At 34.8% G+C, this 26,879-nt stretch overlaps 1 protein-coding gene across 1 annotated transcript in view; it reads right to left on the reverse strand.

The window, feature by feature from the left end:
- The window catches only part of C7H8orf34 (chromosome 7 C8orf34 homolog), a 349,392-nt gene that overhangs the window by 265,387 nt on the left and 57,126 nt on the right, over positions 1 to 26,879 (reverse strand). Inside the window, exons 2-3 of the mRNA XM_012739907.3 lie at positions 6,180 to 6,327; positions 1,564 to 1,695 (exon numbers count right to left, since the gene is read on the reverse strand). Coding sequence (XP_012595361.3) covers positions 1,564 to 1,695; positions 6,180 to 6,327 — 280 coding nt within the window. The remainder of the gene's footprint in view (positions 1 to 1,563; positions 1,696 to 6,179; positions 6,328 to 26,879) is intronic.

A 26,879-nucleotide genomic window follows, 5' to 3' on the forward strand; every position in this document is an offset into this window, starting at 1 on the left:
CTTATTATTGTATATATTAACTCTACATATGGTAGTTTTAAAAACAACCATGCTATTTTGTTATTATTTTTGCTTTAAAAAGCTTGTTAACAGTCTGGTGGAACTAGAGGTCGAAAGTAGGTTACCTGAGTAGAAAGGGAGATCATTAGATGCCAGACTGGGAGCAATGCCCTGGGGCTAGATCACATCCTACAAAGAGCACAGGACATGTAGAATGAACCTTTTGGCATTCTCCCATCAATGTGAGTGATTAAAACCAAAAATGACCCCATAATTTTGTAATCCCCTAGGGTTATGGATTTATCATTCTAAAAGAAAGAGATACAGAAAAGAAAGAGAACACAGAGAAGGAGAAGGGGAGAGACAGATATCTCCATGATGAAAAGGGAGACTGAGACCTAACTCATTTCATTTTTTATTTCTTCCTTTATTCTTTTTTTTATCATTTAGCACACATTAATGGAACCAGCCACTGTGTTGGTTGTGACTGAGTATATTGTTATGAATCTCCACAAATTTTAAACTTGTATATTTTTTAACTGTTGGGACCTAATTTTATACACCAAACTGATAAAGCAGGATAATTTGGTTGTAATCATAATTTCTAAAGAACATTTGAAGTTTGTAATATTTCATATAATTCTGACAATAACTTAGTGTGGTTAACACAATACTTTTTGTGAGTACCACTCTGTAAATAAAGACACTCACAGAATTAATTTTAGTTGCTTTCAGAAATGACCCAGATTCAGATTCCAGTTAGCATATAGTGGTTTTTCAAATATTTCCAAACAAAGATAAATATTTCCTGCCTACTCCTTTCTCTGTGGAAATTAAAATCAAACATCTCACTCTGTAACAAGCATAAGGAATTTTTTTTTGTACAGTTCATTTCAAAAGTACACATTCACAAGCACAAGGAGTTGATGTGTAAGAACAGCTTGCAAGCTCTCTTCTTCTAAGAATAACTGTGACTTGCTACAGGCTGCTGAGGTTTCTGACATGTTTACAGGTATATGGTGGTAGCAGACCACTGGGGAAACCCAGCAGCTACCAAGGCAGTGGGCCATACACAGAGAAGCGATGCCTGGGTGGTAGGGAACAAAATAAATACAGAGGCTTCATTCGCAAAGAATGAGTAGACTTCAGGGAGATCCTAGATGAAGGATCTTTTAAATTTTTTGTTAAATTTTTTGAACAGAAATCTCCTTCTGCTGTAAAAGATTTAATTTGCTGTTATGTATTTTATTAAATATACATTATGTGCTATTTTGAATGTGATATAATGCTGCCACTAGTCATAAGAGACAAGGGAACTACTCTATGTAATTTCAAAGAATATTATACTCAAAAAGGTTTAAATCAATTACACATTTTTGAAAATATAAGTGATGGAGCAGATATATATAAGTAAAGATCAATGAAATGAACATGAAATTAATTAGGATTAATAGCCAGAAATATAAGATGAAAAGTTGGGCTTCAATTACTACCTTTTCTTCATTTCCTTAATAAAACAGACTTAGATACATTGAATAGCATTCTAATAACAAACTTTCTTACATGATTTGGAGTCCGGTGATGATGGAGAAATATTAGACACAGCAAGGTCACTTTTTGATTTTTTAGGTTTCTTTGCATTTAATTGCCAAGGTTTATCATAGCTTCTGAAATCCCTTCTGGTTCCTTTAGGTTCTGTTAAAACAAAATATATATAAAAAACTCAATAAATTGATTCCAAAATTGATTAAAAATCAAATCCATGATCTCATTAAATATATTTGGCAAAAACTATAGGTCACCTCATATCAAATATTACATAAGCATACAAGAATATACCTTGTTTAATTTCATCTGTAAATTAGAGTTTTGAACCTGGTATGAATCAGTTTGTATATGAATAAAATTATATCATGTAAAATGGTGAAACTATTTGAAAGGCTTTTTAAGGCATGTATTCTCATTGATTAAAATAATATTCTATGAATGAGTGTCATGAAAGAAAGCATTGCATTTGTATTCTGTTGTAAATAAAAACAATCACACATGTAAGTAAATTTCACTCACTTGATGCTACCTCATCCATTATTACACATAAAATCATTGATATTCACCTAAATCAATTTCTCTTCTATTCAAGAAAGATTAATTCAATTTAACCAACTTTATTACAGTTCCCTTTCAGAGGTAGTCAATGTCATATTAATTCCCAAATTAAAAGATCTTTCTAAGAGTTCATCCCTCTTGACTTCTTTTTCAAGAATTTCGTGTTTTCATGCAGATAAATATTTGTGGAGTTTTACTTTCTTTTATTGAAGGCTATTACATTTTCCTCATCCCCATATCACCTGACTACTCTTTCTTCAGCTTATTTATTCCTTATTCATCTTCCATTCCTCTCATTTATGTGGCAGTCCTTAGAGTTTCTTTCTGCCTTGTTGTCTTAATTTACCAGCTAACCATTTTAGCTTTGTGGATGACTCATAAGCCTGGCCTTATGAGTCTGGCCACACACTTACAAATGCCAAATAGACATCATTACACATTACATGGAGTTACACAGTTTTAATAGCAGCTATGATTTCACCTCTGCAAAATTTTGAAAAGAATCCAAATAGTTCCAAGCTATGTGGAGAGGGGACAAAGAGGAGTCCACCAACACAATTTATTGACAAACCTAGAACCAGATAGAACATTTAAGTTTAAATAAATAGCAAAATGTCATTTTAAGAAAATTTAATATAAAAAACAAGAATATAGCGTTCAAGATGCAGAAGAAATAATAGTTTTAAAAAATATTTGTAATGAAAAAACTGCTAAATGTTGGAACATCACTATTTTGTTTTCTCAACAAAAATAAAGAAAAACGGATTCTATGAAACAAAAAGAAATTAGATAGGAGATTGTCTAACCACTCTATGATTAAAAATGTAACTGCATACAGAAATTAAAAAAAAAAAAAGAAGATAAGGAAGTACTGACAGGAAACTGAAATGTAATACCAGGATTTAAATTTGTGTTCAAAGCTAGGAAGAAAACTGATACTATAGAAAATTGAACTGGTGACACGAAGAACCTACTTCACTTAATAAACCTCCTGAGAAATGAGTCCATAAAGAAAGAAAGCAAAATACAATGTCTTACACCACAATATTAAATGACAGACTTTTGAAGAGAAAATGTCATACCCCAAGTTGCTAGATACATTTAAAGGTAACAAGAGGACATCTTCAGATACTTACAGAAAGTGTGATACCCATGTACTTTGAATATTAAGACACTTTCTAGCTAATTAGAAGATGCACCAACACAAATAACTCACAGTCAAGGTTTAAACTGGTTCATTTACTACCACCCACATTATAACCTCTTCAGTTATATTTACATTTAAGAATAGTCTATGCCCTTCTTCTCCTTCCTGCCATACATTTTCTTCATCATCTGGAATCATTCCACCTCAAACATCTTGATCTCAAATAATCACAATCTCTCAGCACAGTTTGTATCCTTCTGCATCCCTCATAGTTTCACTGCATTGACCTCCTAAAAGTTTTGAACTCTTTGATTGGCTTTCTATGTCTAAATCTCTTCCTGCCCTTGCTCACTACTTCTCAGAGCAGATCTTGTGCTTGATCACCTGTGCTTGATCGGTCCCTCCAACTGTTTTCTCTCTCCCTACTCGGAACTTTTGGATGCTGGTAGAGAAAAATCACAATCTTGCTGGTGCTTTCCATGATTAATTAATAATAATTAATTCATGTCTTCAACTTCAGGTAGGACCCAGAACTGCTTGACAATCATTTTTATTTTCCTTTGCCAATTCTTTTTTCCTTTCTCTTGGTGACTTTTCATAATGGGTGCCACTCACTTCAATCTTCCCTATCTGACCCCCAACCCTCTTGTCTTCAACAAATACCTTCATGTCTTAATATAGGGACAAAATTTAGGGCTTCCAGAATCATCTCACACTTGCCTTCTCCCAGGCCATCCCATACTCTATCTACAAATTTGACCACATCTTCCCATTCTTTCACTGTCATGATTATCTGTATAATATTGAAAGCCACATCTGGGACTCTTACCTTGACTCATCCCAAAGCTTTAGATTCACATCCAATTGCCTGCTGCAATTATCTACTGAGATGCCCCAGAAGAAACTAAAATTCACCAATAGGAACTCTTTAAGAGAACTGATGGAGTAACGATGTGGTCATTCTTAACCAGCATCCCTGTCCCCTGGTGTTACTCCATTATCAACTCCCCTTGAGTGCAGAGAGGCCTCAGACTTGCTTTGCATAACAGAATATGGCAAAGGTGATGAAATTCCAATGTAATTATTACATTCTATTATATCACACTCCATCTTCGCAAACCTGGATAAGAAAAATGCTCTTGCCTGCCTTAAAGAAGTGGGCTGCCATGATGTGAGACAGTCACATGGCAAGGAACTCTGGGTTACATCTAGGAACCGAGAGTAACTAAAAGAAATTAATTCTGCCAATAACTCAAATGAGCTTGAAAGCGGAGTCCTAGTCTAACCTTCAGATAAGAAGGCAACTCAACCAATATCATGATTTTGCAACTTGTGAGACTGAACAGAAGACTCAGCTAAGCCATGCATAGACTTCTGACACACGACCACTGAGATACTAAATGTGTACTAATTTAAAATGCAAAGTTTAATATAAAAGTCTCTCCAGATACTATGATTTATAATATATGGGCTCACATGAGCTTAAGTGGGCTCATCTGATCTCCTTTCATGTGGTGGGTGCCATCTTAGCATCTACAAACCAAAGCTCATGCCATACCCACCCTACTTAGAATTTAAGCCCAAGAAAGTAAGGCCGAGAAAAACTGAGTTCCCTCTTTTGTATGCCAAAAGCTCATATTATAGTTTCCTATATGATGAGAACAACTTCTGTATGGATAAGTGATACCAGAAATATCCACATCCCTCAGGGGATACCCTACCTTTACCTACTGTAGCATGGCTTTGTAACATGGTCTCAAGAAGGCACTCATAGAAGAATACAGCCAAAGACGACTAACATTCTTTCATGGAATCCCATAGAGCATGAAGAGGAGGAAAGAAGTGGTGATGTCATCCCAGGAAAGCATTTGGTCAGATTCCCGTTGGAATCAGGCAAGCATCAGTCAGATTCCCATTGGAATCAGGCAAGGATCTGGTTAACCGAGCAACGGGCATGAGGGGATTTGGTTTTGATAGTAAATGCCAAAACCACAGACCAGACCAGTGTGTAGAAGAACATTTTATAGGCAAAGATAGAATTAAAATCTACCCAATTATCTCACCATACTGGGTTTAATGGGGAGACGAGGGTATTACAAACTTGGAAGGCTGGTTCCCCAACATAAAGAATGAATGAATCTTCCTAAGGTTGGCCTTACTACACATAAAATTGGGGCTGGGAGAAATAGAGAATAATCATTAGTCTGAGCAAGAAGAAAAGTAACTTTGTAGAAATCTACTGTTTATCATTCTATAGAGATGAGCTACAAGCATTTAATTCAAATTCTTCATAAAAAGAAAAGAAAAAAGTTTAGAATTAGTTTAAATACCTACAGAATGAAATCTTTCTATGCAAACTGGTTTTGGTTTTTTTGTTTGTTTGTTTGTTTGTTTGTTTGTTTGAGACAGTCTCACTCTGTTGCTCAGGCTGGAGTGCTGTGGCATCAGCCTACCTCAGCAACCTCAAACTCCTGGGTTTAAGCAATCCCTCTGCCTCAGCCTCCTGAGTAGCTGGGACTAAAAGCATGTGCCACCATGCCCAGCTAATTTTTTCTATATGTTTTTAGTTTTCCAGCTAATTTCATTCTATTTTTAGTAGAGATGGGGTCTCACTCTTGCTCAGGCTGGTCTCAAACTCCTGACCTCAAGGGATCCTCTGCCTCGGCCTCCCAGAGTGGTAAGGTTACAGGCATGAGCCACCGTGCCAAGCCTGCAAATCTGAATCTTACTTATACTAAAATGGAATACACTTATTCTATTTTGAAGCATAATATATTACAATATATTCAAATTCAATTGGGTAAAGTCAGAGATGAATACATGAAACCCTAGGTAACTATCCATCTAGATTTATAACCAAAAGGACTTTTGAAAATTTTACATTACATATATCCAAAATAAACCACACAATACATTTTTCATTTACCTGGTATTTCACTTTCTGCCCAGAGAGCTGCAGATCCAGATAAAGTCCTTTGAAGTTGTCCACGGCTTCCTTGTTTAGACTGAAGATGGTCAATGAGAAACGGGATTGGCTGGTCAGGTGTCTCAGTTATTAACTTGGTCATTAATTCCTGAAGGCAGAATAGAGCACACATTTATATCTAATAACAGCAACTATAATAGCAAACACTTACTTAGCACTTTCAATTGCCAGGCACTGCTCCAACTACTTTATATACAACTAACTTAATCCCCATAACAATCTTTTCAGGCAAGTACAATTTATTGTCCCTATTTTGAGGAAATAAAAGTGTAGAGAAGTGAATTGCCCATGTTACACAGCTAATGTATGGCAAAACCAAGATATATTTATTTTTATTATCATACTTAGCCAGCAATATACTAAAAATTTAATCTAAATTCTATTTAAAATTATAATCTAAGAATTACTGTTAAGATTACTATTTTGAGAGATGCTATTATAAGCTACACTTTTGCTAAACTTCATTATATATTTTATATACCAATGTCATTTTTCCTTCTTAACAATATATAAATATCCCAAAATGAAGAAAATTGTTGGGATAAAAGAAGTAAGTAATAAGTTACAAACTCATAGAAACCAAAAAAGTGTCTTAGCCTCCAAGCAATACAGAATTTTATTTTTACAAAAATCCCTGATGAGTCATTTTCTCTTTCTCTTTCTTTCTCTCTTCTCTCCCTCCCTTCCTTCCTTTCTTCCTTCTGAGTTAAGCAAAGGCGAGTTCTCTACCTGCAAAGCAGGATGTTCCATCTTGCAGACCTCTAAGGATACCTTAAATTGAGCAGAAATTTGCCCAAGGGAAATATCTACACATTGGTTTTTCAAGTCAGGAATAGCAAAAAGCAATCTCCATTTTGCAGTCAATTAGAATCCCTGGATTGTTCGTAGATGAACATCTGTCAAGCCTCATGAGTATCATTCTTACTTTATAATTGTGTTTGTGAACTTACATGCGCCATTTTACATTATCAGTCACATTTCATGTTGTTGGTTTTAGCCTAGAATTCTAGTCTGTCCATTGTCATTTTAAGCTTAGATTCCGTGAGAGGCAGTGGTTCTAATGATCAGGCCTGAAAAATCAGATTTTAGGAGTGCTAAAGAAAGTGTTACTGAAAATTCCCCAGCCCATCTCATTTTGCGGATGGTAGTCTATTTCTTCTGCCCAGCATGCTTTTCTCTTGCATGTTCAGATGGCTGACCAGTCACCACTTAGCCACTAACAATTATCTTCCTAGAGAAGCTTGCCCTAAACAATCTTCTTAAGTCTTTATTGCTTTATTATTTTATTTCCTTCACAGCATTTAGCACTCTCCAGAAGCATTTTGTTTAATATTTGCTCACCTGTTTGTTGTCTGCCTCTCCTCCCCCCCCCCCCACAGTACTAGGAGCAAGGACTTGCCTGGTTTGTTGATCTTTACTGAACCCCTAGAGTCTAGAACTCCACTTAGCTCATAGTGTTAAATAGACGTTTACTGAATGAATGAATGAATGAATGAGTACATGCTTGGTTTATTGACACAGGTAATTAGAATCTAATTCTAATTAGTAATTAGAATCCCTCACTGTACCAATAAATAACAACCAAAGCATTTTTCAGCCCAGCAAAAGCTGTCATGATTATCTCCGGGGTATTTGGTTTTATTTCTAAGTCTAGAAACACACAGATTTTTCTGAGCAGAGGCTAAATGGATTTTGTTGAAGACATAATTCCAAGCTGATCTTAAAGACATGGATAAAATAATTCAGAGTATCTCAAAAATGTGCAGATTGAACACAGAGTTGGAATGAAAAAGAGCAAAGGAATTTTACAGTAAATATACTGTGATGCAAAATATCATCAAACAAATGCAATATTTTTTATATTCTGAAAAACAGGTTAAGCAAAGAACCGTTGGCACAGGTCTTATTTATTTCTGCTATTTAAATTCTCAATTATTATAGTTACAACTAAAGAGGCCATTTCTGTGGTGTAAAGGTAATTGTAAAGCAATGCAGGGTTCACTCTAGGGGTCCTCAAACTACACCCTGCAGGCCACAGGCAGCCTGCCAAGGACATTTATCCACCTGTCTGCCCGGTGTTTTTAGCGCCACTGCCTGTCCTGCTTAGCAGCCGACTGGTCAGGGGCCCACAGTGCGCATGTGTGGAATGTGCACCGCACTCTCCAATGACCCTCCAACAGTCTGAGGGACAGTGAACTAGCCCACTGTTTAAAAAGTTGAGGAGCCCCACCTCTGTGGAATGCAATTTAAAACATTTTGAATTTTGCTTCTATAGAATATATGTATTATATTTTATTTGAACTACTTATATATTACAAATGATGCCAGAAAATGGAAAGAAAAATAAATGGAAAGATCAACTAGATTACTATCATTGCAGAATGCTAGAGTACTCTGAGAAAGCAAAATTAGGTCAGGTTATAGGGCTTTAAAGCCACAGCACTTTCTATCCTGACACCTCTGAAGATCTCGTTGTTTTTTTGTTTGTTTGTTTGTTTTTGTTTTTTTTAATTTTTACTTTTCAAATTGGATGAAAAATTTCTGAATGTATCTGTTTCTTTTAAAATAAACTGAAGTGTTCCTACATTTTCTTTAGAAGATGGATTATATAGTCATAAACCAAGTAATCACTACTAAATTTTAAAAATATTATCATTGTAGAACTACTTTTGGATACACTTATATTCCATTAATGAATATATGATATTAAAGACAAAGGGCAAATTCGGTGATAAGCAAAAGGAAAATAGTTGATGTTTGCAAAAGTGTATGTTGGGTATCTTAGTTGGGCAAGAGTCTATTTTTAAATGAGTGTATTTACAAGAGAAATTATTCTGCCTTTCACTTAATCCATGTATTCATTGGCATTAGGACTTGAATAATTTTGAGGACTTGAATTTGACAGAAACTCCTTTCCCAGACATAAAAATTTAAATCCTTAGATTTGCAAGGATGCTCCTGGCAATGTAATGATTGATTTCTTTCTACCACTAGGACTTAAAGACACAGAGATAGAAGTGAGGGGCTGATGGATTTAAGGAGATAAGAACAGAGTTGTGCAGCTAGAATGCCAAGTAGGAGCTAGAAACGGGTTGCAGAAAGTTTCACAGGGATCCTTCACCATAAGGAAAAAGTAATCTAAAGCATCACGCCAGTTTCAGGTACGGAGGCTGAACACCACTAGGGAACAGCACTCCCAGGGAAGGACAGGAAGCTCATCTTCAATTCATACCATTAGTGCAAGAGTTGTGACACGAAATTCCCTGAGAGGCTTTGGCTGTGGGTGTATATAAATTAAAAGAACAAAAAGGTGGTAATAGCACTCCTGCCCTGAAAAAAACAAACAGTTGTAGATATTTTAGTCTAAAAACTTAGGGATTGATTAAAATGCAGGGATTGATTTTAATTTGATCCTGTGTGTACTCACAGGTTAGCTAAATCTGAGATCTTCAAGTTACAAACAAAAATAGGAGTAGCTGTCACCAACAGAAGATTTAATTCATACCTACTAATATCAATAATATTATTAACAGAAATAAAATGCAATGGAAGATACAGGAAACAGCAGTGAATAAACAGCCAGGCTTTGAAACCAAATAGACACTTTTGAATCATTCATTTTCTACTTACTAACATTCAATACTCCATCTACTAAATGTGCATAATACCTACATCATAGGGTTGCCATGGAGATTAAATAATGATTGCAAAGCATTCATAAAGTGTTTGAGATGTATGCAGACTACTGTGATGGATTGACTAACACCCTCTTCTAAGGCTGGATCTATTTCCCTTCACATCACGTGGGTTAGAGTTTCCAAATGAGAGGAATTTGTAGGAGATTTGGAAAGCAGAGAGAAGCACAAGAAATTATTCTCCGGAGTTGACTGCAGGCAGATGTGAGAACAGATGAGAGATTCACAGCAGCTTCCCAGGAAGGTTGTGGAATTCTCCACTGCACACTGGGATAGCTGTGAGAGCTGCACAAAGATAAGTAAAGAATTGCAGCAGCTTTCAGGCAAGCATTTGAGAACCACCTGCTTCTGAGCTTCAGGATGATATATTCAGGGTCAGCACCTCTGACCTTTCCAGACATCCCCAACCTTCAGCAGCATTTCTCTGGCCTCTGCACCCCAGCCTTCTAACTCTATATCATGTAAACTCATTCTTATTAAATGCTATTATGATGCAGACTGGCTTCTGTGTGCTTGACTTAACCTTTAATCATATACCCTAAAAACGTGTTAGCTAATATTTTCAGTTTTACTATTATTTTATACGTTTATATGTTTATATCATATATTTATATATGTATGTTGATTATTTCTACTATCATTACCATTTTTAATCAATATACATTTGTGATATTATATATATGTATACAATACATATTTTATTGGCTTTATTTTTACTGATTATAAAACTAATAAATGTTCTCTTTATGTAGTTCATTGTCAACTACAATCTTTAACTTCATGATATACTATACATGGAGACAGCCTCCTACACTGATATCTGTTTCCTTTGTTGTTAATTATAATTTTGTTACTGGTACCAATTCAAATATATTTATTTTAAAATGTATATGAAGGAAAAATCTTCTTAAAAATTTTTGAAAATCAATCTAGAGAACATAAATCATGAAGTAATTATTGAGTGCAAATTTGTGTTATGCAACATGTAAGGACTACCGGAATTCAGGGCTTTAATAACCAGTAACAAACAACCTTGTGCTACTATTAATATATAGAAAATTGACATGATTAATGAGCTGGAGAATGAATACTAACTAGTTATGATGCTAGCCTCAAAATACATTTTAATTTTAATGTCCATTAAATAAAAGAAAAGCCATGAGGAAGTTGTTAGCTCATCACAGAGTTATTCATCATTAAACCTAGAATGAGTAATCAGGTAATGGTTAAAATTATTAATAAAAGATCTATTTCATTTGATAGAAGCTATAGAATTCGTTGGTTTAAAAACAAACAAAAAATGCACGAGCACATACAAACACCAAATTGCACATAATATTATTCCTGGCATTTACCCATCCATGGAGTGAGCCTCTAAGATTTTACTGAGTCCAGGTTAAGAACCCTTGCTCTAGGTACCACTGCATACAGGCAGCACAGCAATCTGCTTAAAAATTTGTCAGACTCAGAATTGACTTACTTTTTGCTTCATTTCTCTGAGAGGCAAGTAATGCTTGTATCCTTTTAACCTCAGGAGAAAGTTATCAGGAAACAAAATTAAAACTATTTCCAAAACCTCAGGAATTTCTCATTATATGGCCTTTCCTGTTAAATCAATATATATGCAGGGCATTGTATTCTATTAATAATGGTGGTGATATCAGTCAACTATATTTTTTTACACAGCACCTATGATTATCTTAAATATTAACAGCATATAGTACATTATCATCTATAGAATGTTATTTTAATTTACAACTGGCATTAAGATCTGATAACTGAATTAATTCATTCTAAATCTACATCTATTTTTAATTAGTCTCTATTAAAAATTTGCATTTGAGATCATAACCTTACAAATATACACCCTCACCACCACCACCCAACTGTATTTCATAAACAGGCAGGCAATGAGCACTCAATTGTCAATGAATAAATGAGAGACTATATGCTTTACATGTTGCCTCCAAATACATCTTTTATTCTAAAACAGCCCCATTTTAAATTGATGTCACCATTCCCAACAGAGAAAATCCTACTTGCTTTCTATCAGCACCAGTAACCCATGCTTGGCTTTCTCTCATTCCATTTTTCTGAACAACAGTAGAATGGGGTGGATTCAGACCCAGAGATCTCAGATAGTCCTCTGGTAATTCAACCTTCCTCCACCGCAGAACATGCCGACATCTGCTCTAAACTTGCTTTTTCTCATTCCCAGTCAAAACTGATATTACACTTGGGAGCCTGAACTCAACAGGAAAGAAAGCAATGTGAAAAGTAATTATTTAAAATATCGGTCAACTATTGAATCTGATAGGTGCAAGCATCAAGTATTTTACACAGATTTAATCATTTGCTATACATTAAAGAATTACATATAAGATGCGCAGCCCAGCTAACATATATGCCCTTTTACAAAGGTGTTTGCTAACTCCTCGCTTATTCCAGGTCACCTCACAACAACCTGTTAATGCAAACGGTCATGGCCATGCCTCACCCCACAACTATTAATATTTAGGTCATTAAATATGAAATGTCTGACTTTGAATCAAAAGTAGTTTATTACATCTCAAACAAGAAGCAGTACAATTAATCAAAGTATGTGCCTAAACTATCAACACAGTTTTGCCATCTTAACCGTAGCTTGTTATGCCAACAGCAAAGAAGCCTGAAGTGGCAATGAAATTACAAAAGGCATTTTCCACAGCTTGTTGAGAATTAGATATTCTTCCTTGCAAGAAATGGTCCAAAGCCTGGAAGAAGTCATAGTCAGTTGGTGCAAGGTCTGGTGAAGATGGTAGATGACAGTTTCCAAATCCAGTTGTAGTTTGAGCAGAGCTGTTTGTGCAACATGTGGTCGAGCATTGAATTGCGAGAGGATTGGCCTGTCTCTAGTAACCAGTCTCGGCTGCTTAATCTAAAGCATCCTCATCATTTCATCCAGTTGGTTGCAGCAGACATCCGCTGTAATTGATTTGCCAGGTTTCATGAAGCTGTAGTGGATAACGTCAGTGTTGGACCACTAAACAGACACCATTAGCTTTGTTTGATGAATATTTGGTTTTGGACTGTGTTTCACCACTTCATGTTTCTCCAACCATGTGCTGAATGCTTGCGATTGTTAAAAAGAATCCATTTCTCATCACACATATCAATATGGTGTACAAATGGTTCACCTTTATGTCGCGACAGCAAAGAAAGGCAAGCTTTGAGATGATTTCTCTTCTGAGGCTCATTTAATTCATCCAGAACCCATCTATCCAGCCTCTTTACCTTGCTGATTTGTTTCAAATGGTCCAATATTGTTGGAATAGTGACATCAAAACATGCTGCTAATTCACATGTAGGTTGAAATGGATTTGCTTCCCCTAGAGCTTTCAGCTCATCATTATCCACCTTGGGTCTCAGGTCGCCCACGTGGCTCATTTTCAAGATTAAAATCACCAGAACAGAACTTCTCAAACCACCAACATACTGTGCATTCATTAGCCACATCCTTCCCAAACACTTCATTGATATTTCGAGCTGTCTTGAGCAGCACTGGTTCCATGATGGAACGCATACTCGAAAATAACACGAATTTTTGACTTACCCATGGTTTCACAAAAATTTATCTAAAAATGTGAAAGATAATCACAAGCCAAAACATATGTTTGAAAGATTGAGGATGTACCTTCACAATAAAAATAAAACAAGAAGTGTCAAAGTGAAATGTCAAGATATCAAGTGTCAGACTTAGTACTTATGGAAATCAGACATATCATACTTAATAACCTTAATACATACACCTAGAGATTGATACTATTTGCATCCCCGATTTGTAAGTCTCTTGGCCCTTCTTAGATATGAAATAATATTAAATTAGGTTTATGATACTCATTTGTAATAAATAAGAAAAGACATAATTAGCCTCATATAAGATGGAATAAAATCCAGAGATAAAAATAAGGGAAATAAAAAATAAAATAAATTGCTTTATAATAAAGATTAAGGCTAATAAAAATACCATAACTAAAAGTCAATCATTTAAAATTTTAAAGCTGAATCACAGAACTTGAATTCTCTTCACTTTTAATAATGTAGGCAAATAAATCTAAGTAGCAGAACTATCAAATGATAACAAATGATGCAAAATTTTGTGTAACACCTATTAATCTTTCCTCTAATACAGAGATGTTTTCTCAGATTAAATGAATGACCACTTATTATGTACTTTTAAACAGTCTTCATATAAAACTGCAAGCTTGTAGCTAAATTTCCAGGCAAATATCAAGGTCCCCAGTGAGAAATACTAGCATATAATGTGGAAATACTTTCAGTTAGGGAATTATATTGTTCAATATAATAGCTTACCAAAGTAAGTTATTTAATGTTAGGTAGGACTTTCCAAAGTCTTACCTGAAAATATCTCTGTAGGAGTACAATAGAGGTGCTACTTAGTATTAATAGAAATAGAAAAGCAGTTCAAAACTCAAATAAATTAAATAAATCCATGATGCAAGTAGCAGATTTACGTAGAAGTGGCCATATGAAAGAAGACATCCCTCCATTGAGTAAAAATTACTTTATTTTAGCCTTTATTCTTTCTTTCTTTCTTTCTTTCTTTCTTTCTTTCTTTCTTTCTTTCTTTCTTTCTTTCTTTCTTTTTTTTTTTTTTTTTTGAGACAGATCTCCTTCTGTCACCTGGGCTAGAGTCCAGTGGCATCATCATAGCTCACTGCAACCTCAAATTCTTGAGTTCAAGTGATTCTCTTACCTCAGCCTCCCAAGTATCTGGGACTACAGGTGCATGCCACCATGCATGGCTAATTATTCTATTTTCTGTGGAGATGTGGTCTTACTCCTGCTTAAGCTTGTCTTGCACTCCTGGCCTCAAGCAATCATTGGCTTCTCAGAGTGCTAGGATTACATGAGGTGAGCCACCACACGCACCCAGTTTATTTTAGATTTTTACATTTATAAAAGAATGTGTATCCAAAACTAGGTGCTCAGCATAGTAGAATAATGAGAAAATTTCATAGTGCATACCCAGTACTTCCTTTTGGACTACATGATCTAAGGAAAAGATACACACACCTCTGTCTCTATGGCAAGTAAACATCAAATTGGTGATGAATACATTGGACCATTACAGTTGAACAATACTACACGGAAAGTCCTTACTGTGATTCTATATACCCTAAAACAGCATTTGAAAAGACAGTGTGGTGTAACAGGAAGATACAGATCCTGGTGCTTGACTATCCTGGCTCCATCACTCATTGGCCATATGAATTCACACTAGTCACTTATTTCTCTGAGCTTCAGTTTTCTTATCCCTAAAGTAAGTAGGACAGTATCTCCCTTCTCAGTGTGTTGTCAGGATTAGAGAAAATGTATGAAACATACCACATGGAGTGTGTGGATTGTATTTCACAGCAACATGACTTCCCATTTAGTTTCCTATAAGAAAAGAATGTGCAGGGGAGAGAGCTTGCCTGTGTTGGTCTCTCCAGATGTTATATTTCTCAAAATAAGTAAACAATTTGTCAAGTTGGCTTATAATTCATTCCACAAGAGACTAGTTAGCTTCAGGCAATTACAAGATCAAATGTTTAGAACTACTTAGCTAGAAATATTAATAGCATTCCCTTCTCCATTCATAATGACTCTTTTCGATCTCCTAAAGTTTATCACTCTCCAGACAGTTATGATAGCCACCTTTTTTGCTTTTTATTATACATTTACCACCTAAGAAGCCCTTTGAACTATTTACCAACACCAAAAACCAATTCTCTGATTCTCTGGACACCAACTGAATTTCCAATAATTCAATTCAATTCTGACACTATGTACCCAGAATTAGAGTCATACCCCACAAATTAAAGGACTCAGTCCCACAAAATCGCACCCATTTCAGATGCCACTCAAAAGTCCCAGGCCACCCATACTTCTGATCAATTGACTATAAATAAGCAGTTTCCAAGATCTCCTTAGTTTTGATAATTTACCAGAACAGCTCACGGTAGTCCAGAAAGCACTTTACTTCCTATTACTGGTTTATTATAAAGAATACAAGGGAGCAGCCACATGAAGAGATACATAGGGTAAGGTCTGGAAGGGTCCCAAGTGCAGGAGCTCTGTCCCTGTGGAGTTGAGGTGTGTCACCCTCCCAGTACATAAATGTGTTCACCAACACAGAAGCTCTCTGAACCTGTCACTTAAGGGTTTTTTGCAGAAGTTTCATTACACAGGCATGATTGATTAAATCATTGACCATTGATGATTAACTCAGTCTTTGGCCTCTCTCCCTTCTTGAGAGGATGCAGCCACTGCTGAAAGTTCCAAGTTTATAATCAAAGGTTGATCTTTCTGGCAACCAGCCCTTAATCTGAAGTTATCTAGGGGCCTGACAAGTTATCTCATTAGAACAAAAGAAGTTCCTATCATCCTTATCACTGAGAAAATTCGAAGGGTTTTAGGAGTTTTATGGCAGGAACTGGAGACAAAGACCAAATGCCTTTCCCAGATACCATACATCTGAGCACTAGAGTTCACTTTTGCCTGTTGTAGAAGTTAAAATAAGCAGGTACATATAGTATCCATTATTTAAATCTTGCTTGTTTTGCCTCATCTTTATGTTTGTGAGATTTACCCATGTTATTGCATATATTGCATATAGCTGTGGTCTCATTCCCTTTCATTGCCATGTAGTTTTTCACTATATGAATACATACCACAATTTCTTTATCTACTCTACTGTTAAACTCATTTGAATATTTCCATTTTTACCATATAGTGCTGCTATGATCAGTCTTGAATGTACATGTACATACTTCTGTTGGATATACCCCAACAGGGGAATTCATGAGTAATAACATATTTGTCTTCAACTGTAATAAATAATGCCAAATTTCTTTAAAGAATATCTGACTTTTGCTAGGGATGTTAAAATTTTTATTACTAAAAATCTTATTTTTATAATAGAATATATTGATATAATTATATATAACATATAACATAATTGCAATATAATAAAATGAAGATAAAATAATCTTTCCTATTCGTTGTTCATATATGACAAAAAAATTTTTAAGATTTTTAACATTTTTATTTTGAAATAACTATAAATTCACAAGAAGTTACAAAGAAATGTACAAAGAGATCCAACATACCCTTCACCCAGCTTCTTCCAATATGAATATTATGCAAAATTATAAAACAATATTAGAACTAGGAAATTGACATCAGTACAAACTTTAGAGCTCATTCACACTTCATCAGTTTACATGAACTCACGTGCATACATCTGTGTATACGTATGTGTGTAGCTCTATACAATTTTACTGTAGTGTAACCATTGCCACAATCAAGATAATTAATTGTACCATCATTACAAGACTCCCTCACACTATCACTTTACAGTCACATCCACCCATTCCTCTCCCCATAGCCAAGCCCTGGAAACCCTACTATGTTCATCTCTAAAATTATGTCACTGCACAATGTTATAGCTTAAGTACATAACCTTTTGAGATTTGCTTTTATTATAAAAATCTTATTATAAAGCATAATTTCCCTGAGTTTCATCCAAGTCTTTGTGCACATTAATAGTTTATTCTTTTTTATGGCTGAGTATTATCCAACGGTAATAGATGTATCATGGTGTGTTTAACCATTAATAAACATTGTAGGACATTTGGTTAGTTTACAAGTTTTTAATATTTTGAATAATGTTGCTGTGAACATTCATGTATAGGCTTTCACGTGTATATAAGTTTTCATTTCTCTAGGACAGATGCCTAAGAGTACAATTACTGCATTGTATGTTAAGACCATTTTTAGTTTTAAAAGGAACTGCCAAACTATTCTCAGAGTGACTACACAATTTTACATTTTCACATCTGCAATACATGGGTAATTTTGCCCATTCTTGTATGTTTATAGTGATATTGTAATTTTAGTTGCATTTCTCCAATGGCTAATGATATTAAACATCTCCTGATGTGTTTATTTGCCATCTATATATCTTCAGTGAAATATCTATACTTATCTTTTGATCATTTTCAAATGGGATCATTTGGCTTTTTGCTAAGTTTTGAGACTTCATTATGCATTATAGATACTACTGCTTTGTTGGATATGTGATTTGAAAATATTTTCTCCCATTTTGTAGTTTCACTTTTCACCCTCTCCACAGGATTTTTCATAGAGCCAAAGTTTTTAATTTTACTGAGGTCTGATTTATCATTTTTCCCTTTATTAGTCATACTTTTGATGTCCTATGCAAGAGCTCTTCATAAGCCCGAGATCCGAAAGATTTTCTTCCAAGTTTTCTTTTAAATTTGTATAGTTTTATGTTTTACATTAAAGTCAATGACACATTTTCAGTTAATTTTTGTATAAGGTGCAAGGTTTAAGGTCAATGCCCAATTTTTTCCTATGAATGTTATTTATTCAGTACTATTTATTGACAAGACGGTCCTTCCTCCATTGAATTACTTCTGCACCTTTGCCAAAAATTAATTGGCATGTTTGTTGTGTATCTATATCTGGATTCTTTATTTTTGTTCCATTGATCTATGTGTCTATCCTGACACAAACACCACCACATCTTGATTTCTGTAGTCACATCTTACATTTCAAAATCAGGAAAAATGATTTCTCTCACTATCTTTTTTTTTTTTTTTTTCAAAACTAGTTTGGCTATACTAGGCCCCTTGTATACAAATTATAGAATAAGTTCGATTATATCTACAAAAAAACCTTCCTGAAATTACTATAGCAATGCTTTAACATACACATCTATTTATAGAGATGCTAAATGATTTAACTAGCATTTTGTACTTTCATCATGGAGATCTGGTACATGATTTTTATTTTTTTAGTTTTATACCAAAGTATTGTTTTTCTTTTGAGTAATTGTAAGTTATATCATATTTTTATTATGGTTTTCACTTGTTCTTTTCAGTATATAGAAATTCAATTGATTTTATGTATTCATCAAATATCCTACACTCTTATTGAACTCACTTATTAGTTATAGGAGATTCTTGGGATCACATACATAGACAATCATATCATCTGCAAATAGAAAACAATTTTACTTCTCTCATTCCAATCTGTGTGCCTTTTCTTTCTTTTTATTGCCTTACTATAGTGGCTAAAACTTCCAGCACTATTTGAATAGCAATGGTTAGAATGGACATCCTTGCCAAAACCCCAATATTAGAAAGAAAGCATTCAGTCTTTCACCATTAAGTATGTTAGTTGTAGGAGTTTTGTAAATGCGTTTATGAGGTTAAGGAAGTTCCCCTATTCTTAAGGTACTAATAGTTTTGCATCATGAATAGCTGCTGAGTATTGTTAAATACTTTTTTTGCATCAGTTAATATATGATGACTTTTCCTCCTTAGCCTGCCGATATGTTGAATTATATTAACTGATTGTCAAATATTGAACCACCTTTACATGTCTAAAATAAATCTTACTCAGCCATGGTATATGATTCTTTTAATACATTGTTGGATATGATTTTCCAAAAAAATTTCTGATGACTTTTTCATCAAAGTTCATAAGAGATATTGGTCTATATTTTTCTTTTTGTGTACTGTTTTTGCTGGTTTTGATATCACAATAATACTGCCCTCAAAAAATGAACTGGGGAATGTACCATCTTCATCTACTTTCTAGAAGAGATAAAATTGGTGTCAATTTGATAAAGTTCTCCATGAAACCATCTGGGTCTGAAGATTTGATTTTAAGAAAGATTTTCATTACAAATTCAGTTTCTTGATTATTCAGATTATCTGTTTCATTTTGGCTGAGTTTTAGTAATTGGTATTTTCAAAGAATTGGTCCATTTCTTCTGAGTTCTTAGATTCATAAGCATAAAGTTGACCTTAGTACTCCCTTCTTATCCTTTCAACAGCTGCAGGATCCAGTGTGCTATCTCCAGTTTCATTCTTGCTACTGATTATTTTTACCTCCTCTCTTTTTATCTTTGTCAATCTTTCCAGAGGTTTATCAATTTCACTAATTTTTTCCTAAGATCCAACTATTCATATCTCTAATTTTCTCTATATTTTTTCAATTTCACTGACTTCTGCTTTTATCTTTATTATATCTTACCTTCTGCTTGCTTTGGACTTACTTTGTTCTTCTACTTCTAGCTTCTTAAGCTGATATTTACATTATTCATTTGAGATTTTTCCTCTTTTCTAATATAAATTTTCCTCTCAGTACTGCTTTAGATGCATCCCACAAATTTTAATATGTTGTATTTTTGTTTTCATTCAATTTTCAATATTTTATTTCCTTTGATACTTCCTTTTTGACCCATTTAAAAGTATGATGATGTTTTTTTCCAAGTGTTTTGAGATTTTCCTATCATTTTCTGTTATTGATATCTAGTTTTATTCCACTATGGTCCAGATATATTCTGTATAATTCCAATATTTTAACTTTTTTAAGGTTTGTTCTATGACCCAGTAAACAGTCTATCCTACCAAATGTTGCATGGCACTTGAAAAGAATGTGTTCTGCTGATATTGGGTGGGATGTTCTATAAATTTTAATTAGATTTGGTTCTTTTTTATGGCCTATATGTTTTAGCTACAATTTTCTATTTTTCATTCCTTTCAAGAAAATTTTTAATTCATTGTTTAACAATTTTTACCACAGCTGCTTTACACATCCTTGTCTGATAATTTCAATATCTGATTCTTCTTGATATTGGCTTTAGTTGATTGGTATTTTCTCATTTAAATTGTGGTTTTCCAGGTTCTTGTTATGATAAGTGACTTTTTAAAATATCTTAGCCAGTCTGATTAATATGTTAGAAGACTCCTCATCCTATTTAACAATATCCTAGCATTTATTTTAGTAGACAGTTGCCCTGTTTAGATTCAGCACATAGGTTCTGGCCTACATTTGTGGGCTTTAGTTCCAATGATAACTTTGTTTTTAGTGCCCTTGCAATGCTATTCTGGTCTGCTTCATTCTGCTAGTAATGCCGGAACTTCCACTCACTAGCTGATGTAGGAATAATGAGAACCTAAAGTTCATCCCAAGCCAACCGATATCAGTGAGAGACCTGGGGCAGAAGGTAAGCAAGAAGCCTCTGGCCCTTGGTCTTCTTATGCCATTTTGCGGAAGGCAGGTGGATACAGGGCTTTGCTTCTGCTGTCACTGTGGGCGAAAGACTGTCTGCAGGTACTTTGATTTGTGGATCCAAGGTTTGTTCAGCCTCAGGCATTGCTGCTGCCACTGTGGGACCATCACAGCACACATGAGTTCCCTGATTGTGTAACAGGGCCTGAATATCCTAGGGATTTGGTGATGCTTTAGCTAACAGATCAAACTGCCCACATGTACCCTGGTTGTACATTGGTAGTTGGGGTTCACCACTAGATTTCTGTTGAAGTCTCCTGGACCTTCAGCCAGAACAAGAGAGCAAGATTTAGTTCTGGTTGTTTGTTTTATCTTTGCCGGTTGGTGGTTCTAGCCTGCAAGCCTCTTTGGCTCCCAGTTTGAGGTATATGGGTTATAAAAAGAAAACTCAGGGAACTCATCACATTGTTATTCTTCATAACCAGACTACCTTCTTCTCCCTAGATTTCAGAGTCCTTTATCACAGTCTGTTGAATAATGCCCAAGGTTTTAGTTGTATTCAGAAGGGAGGAGTAGGAAATGTGAGTCTATGCCATCTTGTTACAGAACTTTAACCATATTTTCGTCATTTTTTTTTAAACTTGCAGTTGCTCCATGATATGTTTACATATGGAATTAGAAAAATAAAAAGTCTTTACTTGTGGCTCACTATGCTTTTTAATTGATAGATTGATGACTTTCACAATTTTGGAAAATCCTCAGCCATTCTTTCTTCAAATAGTTATTCTGTCCACCTCTCTATCTTCTACTTTTAGGACCCCAATTAAATTATGCATTAAACTTCCTTGCTACATCAACTTGGCTTCTATTTTTATTTTTTCCCCATAATTTTGTTTCTATGTGCTTCATTCTAAATATTTTCTTCTGATCTATTATTCAGTTTCCAAATTTTGTCTTCAGCTATGTTTACTAAGCCTGTATTTTGATTTCTTCATTTCTGCTAAAGTATGTTTTAGTTTTAGATTTTTATATAGAAATTCTCTGTAGAAATTTTAACATTGCCTTTTATCTCCTTTAACACAGTAAGACTATTTACTTTAATGTCTGTGTCTGATAATTCTGACATCTCTAGACTCTCCTTGCTGAATTCTATTGTCCAACTATTCCTACTTCCTCCTTATGATGCTGTGCCTGGTTATTTTTTTTTATTATGTACAACATGTTGCATTTGATCATTTGTTTTTAGGAATTATTGGAGGCATAGGTGAGTATTACCTCCTTTTAGAAAGTAGGAAGATGTACCTGATACCTGTGGACACTAACAATCCACAATCATTTGGAATAAATTTCAAGAATTAAGATTTTTCTGGAATTCCAGATGATTCATATCTGGGATGTAGTCTTTGTGAGAATTAGTTTACTGTACCTTTAATGCTAAGATGAAGTTCTTCTGGGCCCCAGTCCAAAGTACCAGGGATCTGTTTGTGTCCTGACTCCTAGCAGTCCCCAGGTCCTTGTCTCCAACTGTTTTCTCTTCCTTGTGATGCTGTAAAAAGTACTACTCTGACTCACAGTGGCCTCTTTAAAAAGGGCTTGTCTTCTCAGGGAAAAAGTACCCCCAAATTCAATGCTCACTATCCTGAATTTCCATCTTCTCCTGGATCTCAGACCAGTCGTCCTTCACTAACCTAGTAGCTCTTTGAAGCTCTCAAATAGTTATTTTCTGTATTTTGATCAGATTATCCTAGTTTTTCTTAGGGACATGCTTGGTCCAAATTATTCCCGTTCACCATTACTAAACTCTTTCAGTATTATTTACGAAAATATGTTTAAGAACAATATATGTTCTCATTTCCTCCTCTCATTTCAGTAAAAGTAATATATTTTATATATATTATTTATTCATTTAATAACAAACCCTTTAGATATTTTTATATGGTACATAGAATGAAAATCAACTGTATAATATTCCACTGGGTGACTGTACAAAGTTTATTTAATCAGTTTCTTATTGATGGACACTAAAGTTAAGTTCAATTTTCTGCTATTACAAATTGCAAGACATATGGTCCATTTTGTACATGAGCTAATACATGTGTAGAATAAATTCCCAAAAGATAAATTCCCAATAAATTCCCAAATTCCCAAAAGTTAACTTAAAATTTAATCAGAAAAGGGTATATGGGAACCCACTGTAATTTTTGTTAAATTTTTCTGAAGCCTAAAAGTGCTCTAAGAAATAAAGTCTATTAATTTTTTTCTATAAAACTCTTTTTTTTTTTTTTTTTTTGAGACAGTCTCACTTTGTTGCCCAGGCTAGAGTGAGTGCCGTGGTGTCAGCCTGGCTCACAGCAACCTCAGTCTCCAGGGCTCAGCAATCCTTCTGCCTCAGCCTCCCGAGTAGCTGGGACTACAGGCATGCGCCACCATGCCCGGCTAATTTTTTGTATATATATTTTTTAGTTGGTCAATTAATTTCTTTCTATTTTTGGTAGAGACGGGGTCTCGCTCAGGCTGGTTTCGAACTCCTGACCTTGAGCAATCCGCCCGCCTCGGCCTCCCAAAGTGCTAGGATTACAGGCGTGAGCCACCGCGCCCGGCCCTTATAAAACTCTATTTTAAAATATTTTAATGAAAATATTTTGGTAACTCCAGAAGGATCTCTAGAATTACTAGATATACTGAAACTTTACCCAGTAATTTTTCTTAATGGTTCAATATTTTTATGCTTTTTTGCTTTTGTAAATTTTAAAATATAAAGGGAATACAAATGTTTTTGTTACATGAATAGCTTTTATAATGCTTAAGTCAGGGCTATAAGTATGCCCATCACCTGAATAATGTTCATTGTACTTGTTAGGTAGGTTTTTACCCCTACCCTTCTTCCTCTCTCTCCTTCTTAATTTCCAATGCTTTTTACTTCTCTCAGTGCCCATGTGTGCCCATCAATTAGTTACAAATTATAAGAGAGTACATGTGGTGCTTGTTTTTCCATTCTTGAGATACTTCACTTAGGATAATAGTCTCCAGTTCCATCCAAATTGCTGCAAATGACATTAATTCATTTCTTTGTATGGCTAAGTAGTACTCCATGGTATTAATATATATTATATACTACATTTTGTTAATCAACTAATGCATTGATGAGCAACTAGGTTGATTTCACATCTTTGCTATTGTGAATTGTGCTGAAACAAACATTTGAGTACCGGTGTCTTTTTGATAAAATTATTTATTTTGGGGTAGAAACCCACTAGGGGAATTGCTGGATCAAATAGTAGGTCTACTTTTAGTTCTTTGAGAAATCTCCATACTGTTTTCCATAGGGGTTATACTAATTTGCAGTTCTATCAACCAGTGAGTGTATAAGCATTCCTTTCTCTCTGCATCCACACCAGCATCTATTGTTTTTTGACTTCTTAATAAAAGCCATTCTGACAGAGGTAAGGTGATATATCATTGTGGTTTTAATGTCCATTTCCCTGATGATTAGTGACATTGAACATTTTTGCATATGTTTATCTTTTCAAAGAACCAGCTTTTTGTTTCCTTGATCTTTTATATTGTTTTTTGTTTTCCATTTCATTTACTTCTGTTCTGACATTTATTACTTCTTTTCTTCTGCTAGCTTTTAATTTGGTTTTCTCTTCCTTTACACAGCAATTTTAATAGCAGTTGTAGAGAACTATGAGTCATTTTTATCAGGAGACAAGTACAACCCTTATAATACTTACATCTTCCCTCATCATTCTCTTTTCTCATGTTTTAAGATGTACTTAGAATGTCTGCTCAGAAAAATTAATGGTGTAATACTTTAGGAATACAACGAAGAGGAAAATTTATTAATTATCATTTTAGAAATTGATGTTAATATACACAACACAGATAATAGACATAATATTTTAAAATATTAATTCATATATTTATTCAATAAATATTTACTGAGCCAGTCTCTGTTCCAGGCACTTGGAATATGGAAGGGAACAAAACAGATAAAAATTCCTGTTGTCAGGGAGTTTATATTCTAGTTGTATAGAGAAGATAATATTAAAAAATAAAAAAAATGCAAATTATAGCATATATTGATAAATGATGAGTATGATGGAGATACATAAGCAAGGAAGGCGTCAGATGCTACCAGGGTGGGGATTGTTTAACAATTTTACTCAGAAAGTGTTGTAAATTAATTAGTTTTTAACCAGCTGGGAGCTGTTTAAAGATTACTTACAAAGTTGACATTGTCCTTCCTACTAAGAATTCCAAGTCTATAAAATACACCTTTCCATCACACACCTTAGGTAAGAAAATGAACAAAGCGAAACATTAATCTACAAGGCACAGTCCTGAGTGCCTTCCAAATGATTTCTTTTCATGCTCACCACAACGATCCTTGAGGTAGTTATTCTTTTGCCCATCTTAGAATTTTAGAATAAGGAAATTGGGATAGATAAACTTTAAGTGGCTTGCCCCATATAATAACATTGCCAAGTTCATCCCATAAGATTTTTTTTTTTTTAAAAAGGAACATAATCTGGGCTCCCTATATATATAACAGCACAAACAGAGAGGCCACTTGGGGTGGATTTGGTGGCTATTGACAGCATTTGCTGAACAACTCCCCTTATGATCGCTGGAAAGAGGACAGAAGAAGCCATGGATTTGATGATCACTCTTTACAAACTAGAGAGATGGAGATTTTTCTGTAATTCATATTTTAACATGTATGACTAAGTCAAATCTCTAGCTTAGGCCAAAATGGGAATGCACTGGCCTACAGATTCCAGAGTAGGTTGAATGACCAATCTACACAAAGTGGAGTGATGATGCTGGACTTCAGGAACAACTGGAAGCAAGCATTTGAACCCCATCTGTCTTTCATCTCTCCATATACTTTCTCTCTCTTTGTACCGGCTTTTGCCACATGCTGGACAACATGATTCCTGGCAGCTTCTGAACCAACCATTCTCCAGGACCGCAGTGTTGCATGGCCACACGTGGCTAAACTACTCAGCTCCCACACCTCTAGTCAACAGACAGAAGAAATGAACTTTCACTCTCTGGTCTCAAATTTGAAAATTCCCAGGGAGCTGACATAGTGGGCAGATTGATCAGGTGCCCAACTGGAGCTATTGACTGTAGCACGAGCAGTGAGGCCATTGGAGACATCACGGCTTCTCAGTAGCTGTATGAATGCTGGAAATTACAGTTTATTAGAAAAGGGGATAGTGGGCAAATAGCATCACAGATGCTGACTACATACAGCTTCAAAAAAGAGACCATGACAATAGGATCCAAATAGAATAAAAAATAGCTCTGAGAAACGCGAATCAAAATTATATCTCACCCCAGTTGAAATGGCTTTTATCAAAAAGAGAGGCAATAACAAATGCCTCACTAATCCCATTCATTTGGGCTCTGCCCTCATGACCTAATGACCCCCCAAAGGCCCCAACTTATAATACCATGACTTTGGTGACTAGATTTTAACATATGAATCTTGGAGGGACACAAATATTCAGATAATAGTAAGTCTTAAATGGACATTAAATAAAGATCATACAGTAGGCATAAACCAAAATCTGTATATAAGCTAATTGAATGGTATATTGACATCACATATTACCTATTGTTTATGAAAAGTAGCAAAGCATATTGATGTCATTAGTAATTGCTTGTAATATATTTCTTTTTTTTTAAATTTCAGAGTATTATAAGGATACAAACATTTTGGTTACATGAATTGCTTTTGTGACATTTGAGTCAAAGTTATAAGTGTGCCCAACACAAAGATAATGTGCATTATACCCATCAGGTCTGAATTTATTTACTCATCCCCTCCTACCTGCTTGATTTC

This window comes from Microcebus murinus, chromosome 7 (assembly GCF_040939455.1).
Source record: "Microcebus murinus isolate Inina chromosome 7, M.murinus_Inina_mat1.0, whole genome shotgun sequence".
NCBI classification, from domain to species: domain Eukaryota; kingdom Metazoa; phylum Chordata; class Mammalia; order Primates; family Cheirogaleidae; genus Microcebus; species Microcebus murinus.